Here is a 13,429-nt window from a genome sequence, read left to right on the forward strand (position 1 = left end):
AGGGCTTTCGCCCCCCCTCTCCCTCTCTCTCTCCCTCTCTCTCTTTCTCTTTTTCACTCTCTCAACTCTCAGCTCTCACCCTGACTTGATTAGTGCCAACAGACTGTTTACTAGTCAAACTGTGTCAGTGTTCAGGCAGTGAGAGTGTGTGTGTGTGTGCACGTTTGTGTCCTCATCTGTGATTCAGTGCTTAGTCAATCTCAGCAACACACACGATCTCCGGCACGCACAATGACAGGAAAGGCCGAGCTGGCCTAAAACAAACAAGAAGGGCAGCAGGCGGAGAATATGCTGTCTGGTTACATGGCGATCTACAGTGAGCTGTTGAGATTGGTGTGTGCGTGTGTATGCTGCCAGTCTATAACGGGGCGTTCACACTGATGCTGATCTGCACTGACAAAATGACCGGAAGGCATTTGATTTTTAACTAGAGCTGGCCATATCTGACATGAGCTACAGTTCGACCATTCGCAACGTGATGTAGGTCTGTCCAGTGTTGCGAGAAAAGTTTTACTTTTACTTTTAGAGCCGTGTATCGGGGTTAATGGAGCAGAGCGTAGGGGGCACGGTTCAGGCCAGGCTCCCTTGTGGCGCCGACACTTATTAACAATAACAACTCTCTAGCACCATATGTTTGTTTTTCTTTGCACCACATGAGGACAGTGCAAGATAGAGATGTTTCTTGCCATTATTTCACTGTACACCATCTTTTTATTGCATAATCAATACAGATTGCAAACTCGCATTCACAACTACTCACAGCAGAGTAGGATCCATTTTAAGAATTGATATCAGGACCGATGTTTTACATTATTGTTTCATCGTTTTATATGATTTTATCTGTATGATTTTGTCTTCTGGTCATTACATATGCATTTGGCAGATGGTTTTATCCGATGCGACTTACCTGCACATTTAAGGTTTACATTTGCCTTCATGTTTTTTCTAGAACTCAAACACGAAACAAGAAATTTCAGCAGTGATTTTGTTTCTGCCCACATGCAGCGTTATTAAAAAATTGATGCATGGAAAACTGTCAGATATTGCGAGCATTGATTCATGCGTCGATGTGATGCATTATGCATTTCAGCAGTGTTACCATAAAGCTTTCCCCTCTAGTTTTTTTGTCTACAGACAAGAAAACGAATTTGTCAAATATGAATTGTTTACAATTGATATTTACATCAATTGTGATCGGATTTTCAGATGATACGGCTAGTTATGAAAGTTAACAATAACAGGCCACCCAGCAGTAGGAATCTCCAATATGGTTAATTAATACAGAAACTTGTTGACCTATAAAACCACTGTCTGACCGTGTGTGTGTGTGTGTGTGTGTGGTACATGTGGCTTACTTTCAGGCTGCGGTGAATACATTTCACACCGGCATTTTTCAAAGTCACCAAGTGACTGCGTTCACAAAGCGACTGTTTAGCTAATGTTTTTAACGGCAACGGCGTACAGTAGCGCAACAGATCATCTCAGTGACACTCTGTCTTCTGAGGTTTAGACGTAAGACTTCAGATGTTTAACGGCTGATCTTTAAGCAAAGGCGTGGTATCGGTCATGTGTCTAAAGGTAGCGCAAAACGTGTCTCTTGTTTTGCTCGATTTTGTAACTCCTCTCTGTTCTGTCATAACGTTAGTGAGTAATCTTCCACCTACTATCAAAGGGAGCGTGAGATTGACAAACTCCCCTCCCTTGCGGTGGACTCACTGTCTTAACAGACTCCCACTTATAGAATCGCTTCAGGGCAAAGCTTCTCCACACTGATTCTAAAAGTAAAGCGGCCCACTCATGTTCCTCAGACACGCCACTCACGGCACTGAACACATCTGAAATTAGGCCAGAAGGTAAAAGTGAGAGGAAGACAAGGTTGTGTAGCTGTCGTGTCATCCGATTTGCTTCGTTTAAGCCGATCGAGAACCCAGACAGCTAAATTACCTGGTCGTCAGAAGGCATCTTGTCACAAACACAGAACAAGATTAGAATAAACATTGGAGGCCTATGATGATTAGTGCAGGTTTTCCGATGTTTCCCTGAAAATGTCCCGGTAAAACAAATATTTTTCAAGTTTTATTTAAAAAACTGCGTGTGTATGTATGTGCTCACTGCTCATTTAGTGAATTGTTTTTTTTTTGTTTTTTGAAATTTAGAATGCAAAATGACATTCTTAGGATTTGATTTAATATTTTGAGGGATGTTATATCTGAATGACTGAATTAGTGTTGGTATTTTTTTAATGAAATTGGCAGTTGATTCACATAGAACAGCCCATCTGCAGGGTTTTAAAAAATCCGAGATGCTAAAATATCTTTGCTTTGGTGCTGTCATACTCATGAGTCATGACACAAGAAGCTGGCAAAAAAAAAAAAAAACTGCCTACCATCACAGCCTTTAGGAAATGTAATGACCTACTAAAAAAGCACATAAAAATCAACTCGATATTCACAATGTTGTTTGATTTATGAATAGAATATATGATAAATATTCAGTATTACCCAGCTATTCTCTAACACATCCCATGGTGCTCATGAAGCCAGCTTGCAACATTTCTCATTCTCCTCATTTCCTTTCTTTTCTACACTATAATAAAGTACAAAATAATAAAAGTGGCAAAAAAAGCCATTTCTGTCTATTGAGAAAGCAAGCGTCCTCGTCTCCATCACATCCTAAAGGTCGGCATCATGCCGTTATCACCAATTAGCCAATCGAAATATCCCTACATAAGAGAACATCTCATCTTCCCACCAAAAATAGCCCGTCTGGAACATACTAAACTGATAAAATGTCACTCTCTCACTGCCAGCAACTTTGTTTCTCTGAGATGCTTGTTTCTCCCTGAAAAGATGGATTAGAATATGTTCCTCAGATCTCCTTTTTTAGTAATGCTATCACCCTACTTGCGTTTATGCGAGCGTTTGTGTGTGTCGGGGGGGAAGAGAGATGCATTCGTATGTATGCATGTATTTGAATTTAAGTGTCTAGCTCTTTGGGATCCTGGAGGCCTGTTTTGTGTAACACACCTCAGCCAAATCAGTTAAAGTTTGACTTTAATTTGTGTGTGACGTTTCTCTTTGGTTCGGCTTGTGTGTGTGCGTGTGTTCGTCAGCATGTTGGAGCGTGGTCTTTTGTGCAGAGACATGTTTACATTCCTCAAGCTGTGAAAGACTGGCGGCGTTGCGCCCTCTCTTTTTCTCACTCCTTTTATATTTCTCTTTTTTCCCCCCCATTTCTCGCTTTTTGTGCTTGTGCGGATGGACTGCACTGAGTCACATTCACAGGCTGCCCACTCCAGCTGTCATGATGGTAACTGACAGGGAGTTCACAGAGAGAAAAGGAGAGAAAGACGGATAGAGGCGAAGATAAACTGAGATTGAGTGGGCTGCGATTTGCCTCGTGCTGATTTGTAGACAGAGTAAATGACAGATTTATGTATGTGTGTAGGTGTGTGTATGTGTTATGAGGAAGTGAATGCATGAACATGCAAACACAGACATGGCTGCTGGGAAAGGGCACAATTTAAAGTGTTCTGTAAGAGCTGGAATGAAGGCATTTTCAAATGTAAATTCGGTACTGTTAACACACTCACATTGTTCCAAACCTGTATGAATCACCTTTTCTGTGAAAAACAAAAGGCATTTTGAAGAATATAGTCGCATGGTTCTCAGTATAATGAAAGTGAATGAGGACAAAGGCTGTCAAGCTCTAAAGTGACAAAAAAAAGCACAATAAAAGTATCATAAGTGGTCCATATGACTCATGTGCTATATTCTAGGTTTTCTGAAGCCATACAATAGATTTGTGTTAAGAACAAACTGAAATTTAAAGTATTGGTGGGTTAATGAGAGAAGTATCAGTCTATTTAATGAATGACTCAATAGTTTGAATCAGATTTTTTTTTTTTTAAGGAATCTGTTCATGAATCGGCCTGATTCGGTTCTCAATATCAATGATCTTGTCACAACAGTCAATTGGAGGGGAAATTATCAGTGAATAACTGCTTTTACTTTTTCCCCCACTGTATCGTATGAGTCATATGAGCTATTTTTATGACTCCTTTATATCATTTTCGTTGCTTGAAAGCTTTAGACCCCATTCATTGTAATATCTTGGGAAAAAAATACCAGTATATTCTTTGAAATTTCTCATTTTGAGTTCCACGGAAGAAAAAGTCATACGAGTTTGGAACGATATAAGGGTGAGGTAAATGATGACAGGCCTTTTCTCTGTGAATCATTTCTTTAACAGCCCAAGAATGAAAATCTACCTTGTGTTTCTTTCTCTGTAGATGAATATAAGAATAAGGGAGTGGAGGAGGTGAAGTATATGCGTGGAGAAGAGGACAGAGTTAACGCACGCAACCAGGAGAACCTGGTGAGATACAAAACAAGTTCACACACACACACACACACACGGGAAATTCTTCCTGTGCATTGGTGTCCTTCATATTTGACTTTTTTTTTTTTTCTACTCTTATTTCCAAAGACACTGCTTGAGGCACGTATGACTGTTTGTTGCTTATACAATGAAGTGAAACTAAGCGTATGCAGCACACACGTGTGCCGACATGTTTGGAATGTGGGTGAGGGAAATTCTGACACAATTTTCCTCTTAGTCATAGACACTCACATTACCAGACAAAATTTCATATTCTTGAGTTCTTACATGCATTGTTTCCTATACTCGCACTTATTCAAACATTGGTAGCACTTTAATTTACAGTCCGTGTACATACTTAATACATATTAAAGTAATTACAATAACTGGGTAATGTCTAGGTACTAACCCTGAACCTACCCCTAAACCTAACCTTAACCCATGTAGTTACCTTCTATTACACAGTATTTTCTTAGGCAAGAACACATAAGTGCACTTACTGTAAAATAAAGTGCAACCCAAATATTCTCACACATCTGAACTGATTCTTTGCCTAATGAGGACGCTTTATCAACCGTAATAATATTAATAATTATTATAGTAATATTAAAAAACATTATTATTAATGAAACAATTATAAAATATATTATTGTAGTAATATTAATAATTTATTTTACAGATTGTTTTCTAATGTAAAACTCTATACAGTCACATATCTCCCCCCCCCCCCCCCCCCCCACACTTAATAAATAATAATGTCAAGGTTTCTCGTATATGACTAGTTTCTGCCTTCTCTCTGACATTTAGAATTAAACCATGCGTTTAGCTACTTTACTTTCAAGACTTTATTATGATTGGCTAACCTTTTCACCTGTTAAATTAGTAATTATGTCACTGCCAAGTTGTTAAATACTGGCATTGGTATGCAAATGTGGGTCATCATATGTTAATGTTAAATGTAAATGTACTCACTTGGGGTGTAAAATAAATCATGACTTTTTCATTTATCATCCTAAATACAGTTCTCAACCTATTTGAAATGTAAAAATCCACAAATTCTTGCATGTGCAGTACAATATTCATCCTTCTAGTTATATTTGTGATTTTTTTTAATAAGTATATAATATATACCAAAACATAGGAATAAAACTCGAAATGTGACCAGATTTCAGATCATAATAAAATGTACATTGTCACTATCCACAATACATATTGTTGCATTTTTTGTATTGTGATGTATTGTGACACGATACATTGTTACTCCTCTACTACATAGTACACAGAAGAATAGAACAAGTCTTATTTTTCATGACATGTCTCCTCTAAACTGGCCAGCTTAATGAAGCTGTACAGGCAGAGCAGGTGTTCGGATGCCCGTGTTCTGATAAGGGGGGTCAGAGGAGAATGGAGACGCAGCCCTCTTCCTCGCTGTCTCTCAGCAGGGCAGCATTCTCATTAGCAGTGGCCAGAGTAAGGTCACTCCCAGGGCCTCTCTATCATGCTGTGTTCCAGACAGAGAAGCTGGTTCTGGCCCGCGTCCAGGAGCCGACAGGGGCTCCGCTCAGGAGGGCCACCGGAGACAGTCGGCAGAGGCTGAATTTGGCTTTGTTTTGAATAGTAGTAAGTGAAAACGTGTTCTTTTTCCGGGTGTGTTTGCAGGAGAAGAGCTCGGCACTGCACAGGACCAAACAGCACAAAGAGGTGCCTGGGCCCAGCGCCAACAAGACGAAGTGAGTGGGTTTATACATGTCTCGCTGTTTACGGTGTGCGTGTGTTTCTGTTTGCTTTGTGTGTGTGTGGGTGTGGGCATTAGAGTTCTTGCTCTGTTGAAAACGTGCCAAAAGTCTGTAAATTGTGTGTGGTTTGTTTTGCTTTGTGGCCTGTCTTATCCCCTCTGGATCTCATTTGCATGTTCTGTTTGAGCATAATGTGCCATATGTTTCACAACTTATTGTTTGTAAACATGTGTTTATTGCCGTCGGATGTAACTGTCAAATTCAAAAGTGCTTTATTGGCATAATTATTTCTAGTGAAATTGGATTTCCAAAGGATCAGTAACAATAACAAAATGGTGATGTAATATAATAAAAAATAAATGAAAATGTTTTAGTAAATAGATTTAATAAATAAATAAATGAAAATGAAAAACAATGTTGATATTTGAAACAACCCAAACAAACACACCCCTCCCTTCATTGCTCCACCCCTAAAATGCAGGAACACGCAATGCAAGAGGATTGATGCCTCTTTATCATAGCTATAAATGATAAATAAATTAATAGCTTTATCATAAACGAATAGCATTATTCATTTAGTCCAAATTTTGATAGATATCGCGATAATATCATCATCATGAATTATTTTGGCCACGATAATTGTGGTGAAAGTTTTTTATTTGTGACAGCCCTGTTTCAAACGCATAATTTCATTCTGCTGTGAAAACACAACAAAATGAAAGGAGACTAGAGCTGGTATGCTCTAAAAGTGACCAAAAAATGTTCAGGGAATAATGACTTTCCTTTCAGTATTTTGATTACACAAGGCTTGAGTAGGGCCACTGTATGTACTGTACTAGTGGTACTTATCGTGGGAACTAAACTGCTCCAGTCCTCATTTCCATGTGTTTGTATGGAACACTTCAAATGAAAATCTCTTTGTTCTTTATTAAAAAGCTCTTTATTAAACATTATATAGTGTTTACCTGAGCAGTAGTTAAAATATAAGTTTCAGTGTTTCAAATTATAACTCTTTAAGTGTAAATAAATGTATGATCGGTTAATCATTAATATTTTATTTGTTTATGACTTTAATTTCCACTGGGCTTTAATGGACATTACAAACACGTTACACAGAAAACACGTCTTCACAACGTCTAGATGGAAATAAATTTTGTTTAGAGCATGTTCATTAAGAACGAACAGTTCATTATTGTTTTATGTGCGTGTCGATGGAGTAATGGTCAGTTAATGTGCTCTGTGTGTGTGTGTGTGTGTGTAGAGGCAAGGGTTTATAGTCCTCGCTGTAATGCGTCTATAAAAATGATTCCTGCCCAGCCACTTTGGATCCTACAGGAGCGTGTGTGTGTGTTTGTGTTCTTTATTCTTGTTGTAATGGAAAATTTGAGTGTATTTGTTGCTTCCCTTCTTCTACCCCCACTAACTTCCTCTCTTTCTCTCTCTCTCTCAGCATACATACATCAGAGAGCCAGCAGGAGTTCTTCAAAATGCTGGATGAGAAGATTGAGAAGGTGAGGGCGGGAGGAAAAAACGAGGCACAGAAGTAAAGGAGGGAGCAGATGGGTTGGAGATTTTAAAGGGACAGTGTACATGAAACCGTTCTTCTATGGACTGCTCGTTTGTCTAGATTGTGACATTTAAAAGATTGTCTTGTCATTTCGCCATATGCATCGCCTGTCTGGTACTTCCTGTAGACCTCTGGAGATAAAATGATATATTTATGGCTCTGCTTTTTTTCCATAACTTCCTCCTTTCTCTCTCCCTCTCTTATCTATCTTTGTGTCTCTTGAGGCCTGAGATCAATTCACCTTTGGCTAAGCCCCGCCCCCCTTAGTTACTGTTGCTACCTCCGACAACTTCATCTGGGCTCTGGTTTGGTATCAACATGGCTTATGCTGTGACAGCTCTTCCTGCTGAAATTTTATCAAACTTTTATAAAGCAGCAAATAAAGTGTCCGATAGAAGTAGGCAAAAGTGTCTGCAGTGTGCGTTTGAAGGCTTTATTCAAGACAAACGGTGAAACGCAAGCAACAACAAGGCATACAAATAGAGGCAAAAGCATAACGGTCGCAGTCAAAAAATTAACTACAGCATATCCTAATTGAGACGGAGGCTGTGACTAACAATATCAGGAGAAACACTGTCATGCAAAGCTGGGTAGGTCTCTATTCACTTCTATAATCGTTATTATTTACAAAGCAAACGGACTACGCGAGTATAAAGTTGTATTTATTAGCAGCGTGTGCTAGCGTAACAACAATTAGGGTAGAGAACTGAAATCATAACCTAAAACTGTCTAACTAGTTTAACTTCACAGTAAGGTTAAAAGCTAAATGTATCTTAGAGCACAAAAGTGTGCTTGTTGATCCTTGAGGGGTTTCGCTGACTGAGAGGACGTCCACACAGTTTAATCCAAAGACGACACTTGTCAGTATTTAACTTCGGTTTTGGGAAGGGGAAAAAACGGACACCCCCTCCAACCTCTCTGGGAAACGCGTATCTGTGTTACAAATGCCCCAGGCACAACGTTTAACCATATTTTTTATAAAACGACGACGTAATAGCCTGCCGAGACCAAAAATATGAGCCTCCTGCGTTAAAGTCAATGGAGCGCCGTGAAAAAGTGTCGGAGCCTCTGTGGGAGCTCGTTCTTGGCTGCGCTGTGATTGGTCAATCTACATTCTAGGGCGTGGCTTAGCCAAAGGCGAATTGGTCTCAAATGGATTAAATCAAAAATTTTAGATTTTTTGAAACAAATTTACATAAAAAAAAATCTAAATTGTTTTTCCAACCATTTAGGCCCAAATGTCCACACTGTTTAAGTAAAATTTAAGTGATTAAATCAAATCTGTTTGCCAGTGTCTGTATATCTACATTGAAATTAAATGCATTTTTAAAAATCTAATTTTAATCACTTCAAACTACATATAGATGTGGTTTGGATCGTGGTGGGTTTTCTTGTTGTTTTGTGCGGTGTAGGTGAGCAAGAAACATTTGCATATATATATATATATATATATGTATGTTTTTTGTTTTGTTACAAAGCCTAAGCTGATTAATTAGCCTTATAAAATTATTTGTATTATTGAGATGTTAATTTAACACCTGACCAGACAAGACCATTAAGCCAACCAGAACAATGTGCGAACAGAGACCTCATCCAATGCACTGTGCTGCTTAAAACATAGATGCTAATATTTTCATGATATTTATGGTTTTCCATTTGGAACTTTATCAACTTGCACTACAATATCCTATGCTTTCACAATCAGTCTCTCTTTGTCCATGTTTGATGAAAATGAAGTGTTGCTCATCGCACTTGCTGCTAGTTAGTACAACTCGAATTCACTGAAAGAGTTTTTAGTTTAGGTTCTTTTCTTTATCTGTCTCTCTCTCTCTCTCCATATTCTCCAGGGGCGGGACTACAGTTCCGAGGAGGAAGACGATGTGACATAGCAGAGAGGTGCCAGATCTTGCCAGAGATGGAAATGGAGAGAGAGAGTGTGAACTCAAAAATCAGTGTTTCCTATGTCTGTAACACTGTCAATCTGAGAGCGAGTGTGCGTGCGAGTGCGTGAGAGAGTGTGCTTGTGAGAGCGAAAGAACGCAGGACTTTTCCTCATAGGCTGTTTGCACCCTTGACCTCTTCTCCTCTCTTGGGGTTGCCTTGCTTTGAGATCTAGATGGTTTTTGGGTGAAGAAAGAACAGCTTGATTGATGTATTATCAACATAGACTCACTCTGACGTGAAATGAGGACCCCCTCCCTCCACTCTTGTCCTCCTACGGCCAGCATTGAAATGGCCCCTTCCTCCCACTGGCTGTGACGGAGCCATCTGAGAAAGAGAGAGATTATGTCGGGGCAAGTGAGATGCTCCTCCCAGTCCTTGTTTTAAGTGGCAAGCCAGAGGAAAAAAAACGACATTTGGAGAAACGGGAAGAGAGCTTACGAACATCCTCTGGAGATAGTGGGGAGTGAATGTAAAGATGGAGTGCTGCGGGTTTTTTGGGGGGAGAGGGTTTGAACAAGAGAGATATTTTATTAAGAGCGACTATATGACCGAACTGTCTGATTATTTTGATATTTTGATAGGAGTGAATTGTGGCAAGTTTTAGAACATTTGATCTGGATTCCTGCCTTTTGAAGGACTTTTTTAATTTGTCGACTGTTCCATAAATGTGTTTTTTTTATTATTTTTTATTGCATAGATCAAACCTCCTCAAGCTTGTGCTATAAAGGTCAGAGCTGTGTAGTGACCCCATAACACACTCGCTCGTGCACACACACATACAAAGAGAAAGACTTCTAGCTTAAATAATCACCACACCCTCTTTCCACATACAAGTTCTCACTTTCAATTTGTATATCCTGCTATTATTTATTCAATTCTCACAAAATTGACGGAAATAGTCACACTAGTTACCAGCAGTTACCCTCACACACATCCAAATATATCCATTACAGCCACCCGCAAACAGGCAGCATTTAACTTAAATATCTGAATTGACTTTTTATGCTGTCCAATGAAAGAACTGGGGTTGTCTGTTTTTTTTTGTGTGTGTTTCGAGGCCTGTGTTTGTGTTAATCTGTGTCAGAGAGCCAGGTCTGACCGTGTTAATCGTTGTCAAACGGATGAAATTTTTGTCGTAGACCTGTGTATGTTTAGCTACAGTGTTTACCTCTGTTCCTCGCCCTGCCTTTCTCACTCATTAGTATTTATTTAGTCGTGTTGGCTAAAATGCATCTGGTTGTCAGCCTGTACACTTACAATTCATGGAGACCACCAAACCAGTATGAGGTGAGGTGGGGTGAGGTGAGGTGGGGTGAGGTGGGGTGGGGTGGGGTGGGGTCACTTTAAGTACACAGCGTTGGCCAAGCATCTGTCATTATAATTACTGGATTGAATCCTTTTTTATTTTCAATATGTTTTCTTTTTCTATTAAAATATAAGACACAGGAGCTATGGTTTCTGATTGTGTGCCGTCTCACCGATTAATTGGTTGGTTGATGTGTGTGTATGTACTGTAGGTACGTACGTACTGCTTTGCTGACATCATTAATCCATTCTAGCGTCATATTTCCTGTTGGTGGTCTGACTCATAACGTTAAAAATACTTATTGGTTTGGGGGGTCGAATTTCAAATGCAAGAATGTGCTGATTGCATTTCCACCCTGAGTTAAAATAATACACTTTACAAATAATTAACTATAAAATTGCTGTCCAACGTCACGTCTTTTCGGAGAATCCTCACACAAGACATTTGGAGCTGTTGACGAACCAACGCGAAGCATTAGATGCATTTTGTTTTCATTCACTTGTTGTGTTTTGTCTCCACCTGGAGGTTGAAGAGTGGAACTACATTAGTAATGTGTAGCCTAAACCGATTTTTTATTTTTTATTTCTTTTTTATTAATTGAGCGTCATGATATTAGGCTTTTTTATTTATTTATTTTATCTTACTGCATATTTTAGATGCTGTGATTGGTCACTATTTCATTAAAAAAAAATCAGTCCTTATAATAATTTTTGCCTTTACTAGTACTTTTTTTTAGTGCTTCTGTACAGAATTATTTATTAGTTGTGACTAATTCATTACGCACAAATATCCCCCTCTCTCCATATTATGTAATAAAAACATGCACAATATTTTAGAATGCAATATTTAAATGTATTTTTAAATTATACTTTTTTTTTTTTACATTTTACATCACTGCAGGGCATTACAATATTCTGACATCCCAAAAAGCGGTAAAATTGTGAATTACAGCCAATAATTGGTGAACAAGGCTTATAAATTATGTATATATATAAATGTGTGTGTGTATAGTCAAAGGACAGTTTACTGTACTGTATTTTGCACAGAATTAAAAAAATATATTCTGCCTTAAAATCTGTTTGATAAAAACTTGAGATTGCCCTTATTGACAACCGTAAATCTCATGTACTCTGTCCGTCTATATTTTCAACATTGTCACAAATTATACATCCATGACCTGTGGTTATTTCATCTCAGCCTTGTACAGCTCTAACTGTATCTTCAGAGAAGAGGAAACCATACGGTCAGGAATATGGGCAAAGAATATTCTTTCCACTGTGAGGTAAAACCCAATAAACCCCTTCTCATGTGAATGCTGCCTCATTAGAGAACAACATGTTCTGGAAGTTTGGCTGTATTCTCTCTCACGTGGTGTGCTGGTGTGACACAATGTGAGTTTAACCAGGCATAGTACTGGTGGTTGTTATGCTCTAGAGAGGACAGCGGTGAGGGGAATGGAGCACAGGACTTCACGATGGTTGGTTTTTGAAGTGGATCTGAATGATCATTTTGTAAGGTTTTAATGTGTGAGAGTGTGTATGTGACTGAGCTCCATCTGGTGTATGTAGGAGAAGTGGAAGAAATGAAGATATGAGATTGAGAGAGAGTTGGGTTTAGCCCTGTGAGAGCTCTGGCTTGGTTGTCACTATACATTGCCAACATGACCTCACAGCAATTACATCTAACTCAATCCAGCAGGCCTCTCTTATACCCTCCTTCCCCTCTTCAGTTTTCCCTATCCTCATTCTGCACATAAATATCTCTTTTCTCTTCCCATCCCTCTCTTCTCCTCCATTATACACTTCCTACATGACTAATTTAGCTTTTTAACAGTAGGAGCCCTTTATAAATGGGATCCATTACTGTCCTAATTATAAACTCTCTGCCAGTCACTCATCTTTTTAAAACACATTCCCACCAGAACTTCAATTAGCCTCTTCAGAAACTCGCTTTCAACACTGAATTCAATTTACTAAGCGGACACCATTCCCCACTGACAGAAAGCACAACCACTTTTCTTGACATATGAAGTAGCCTAACATTTGGCTACTCTGGTGTTGGCCTATGCATAATAGGCCTACACCAGCGGCGTGATACAAACTTCTCATGTATTTCTGGCAGTGGAAAATATTGCAGTAACTGTCAGAATAACTCATTTGATGTGAGAATTTGTACCAGACATGGACGTAGCAGACGGAAAGCAGGTTTGCACCAGCCAGAGCTCTGAGCCAGCAGTCTGCTGCTTTGTGCTCGGTTTTTCTGTCAGCCAAATGAAAATGTAGGCCTACTTTTTTTTATCACCTTATCTTACGTCAACTATGTTTTTTAAGGAGAACCTGCAGTTTTACAGGTCTTTAATATACATTTCCGTCTATTGGCGGAATCTCCGTTCATTGCCTGTGCACTTGCACCTTTTTCCACTTTTAAGTGCACTGAGCATGTAAGATAATGTGCACTGCTAATCAGCTTCTGTTGCAAAATCCAGATGCTTAAACT

The 13,429-nt window shown here is 39.0% G+C and overlaps 1 protein-coding gene across 3 annotated transcripts in view; it reads left to right on the forward strand.

Moving 5' to 3' along the window:
- The window catches only part of LOC307011382 (uncharacterized protein C1orf21 homolog), a 29,642-nt gene extending 18,007 nt beyond the window's left edge, over positions 1–11,635 (forward strand). For 2 of the 3 annotated variants that reach the window (XM_079636965.1, XM_079636964.1), the window contains exons 3-6: positions 4,292–4,377; positions 6,040–6,110; positions 7,567–7,627; positions 9,531–11,093. In XM_079636965.1, coding sequence (XP_079493091.1) covers positions 4,292–4,377; positions 6,040–6,110; positions 7,567–7,627; positions 9,531–9,572 — 260 coding nt within the window. In that variant the 3' untranslated portion in view covers positions 9,573–11,093. Of the gene's footprint in view, positions 1–4,291; positions 4,378–6,039; positions 6,111–7,566; positions 7,628–9,530 lie in introns of all 3 variants that reach the window. The other variant, XM_079636963.1, reaches the window with a different exon arrangement.
- The last annotated feature ends 1,794 nt before the right edge of the window (positions 11,636–13,429 follow it).

This window comes from Phoxinus phoxinus, assembly GCF_949152265.1.
Source record: "Phoxinus phoxinus genome assembly, chromosome: 15".
NCBI lineage: Eukaryota > Metazoa > Chordata > Actinopteri > Cypriniformes > Leuciscidae > Phoxinus > Phoxinus phoxinus.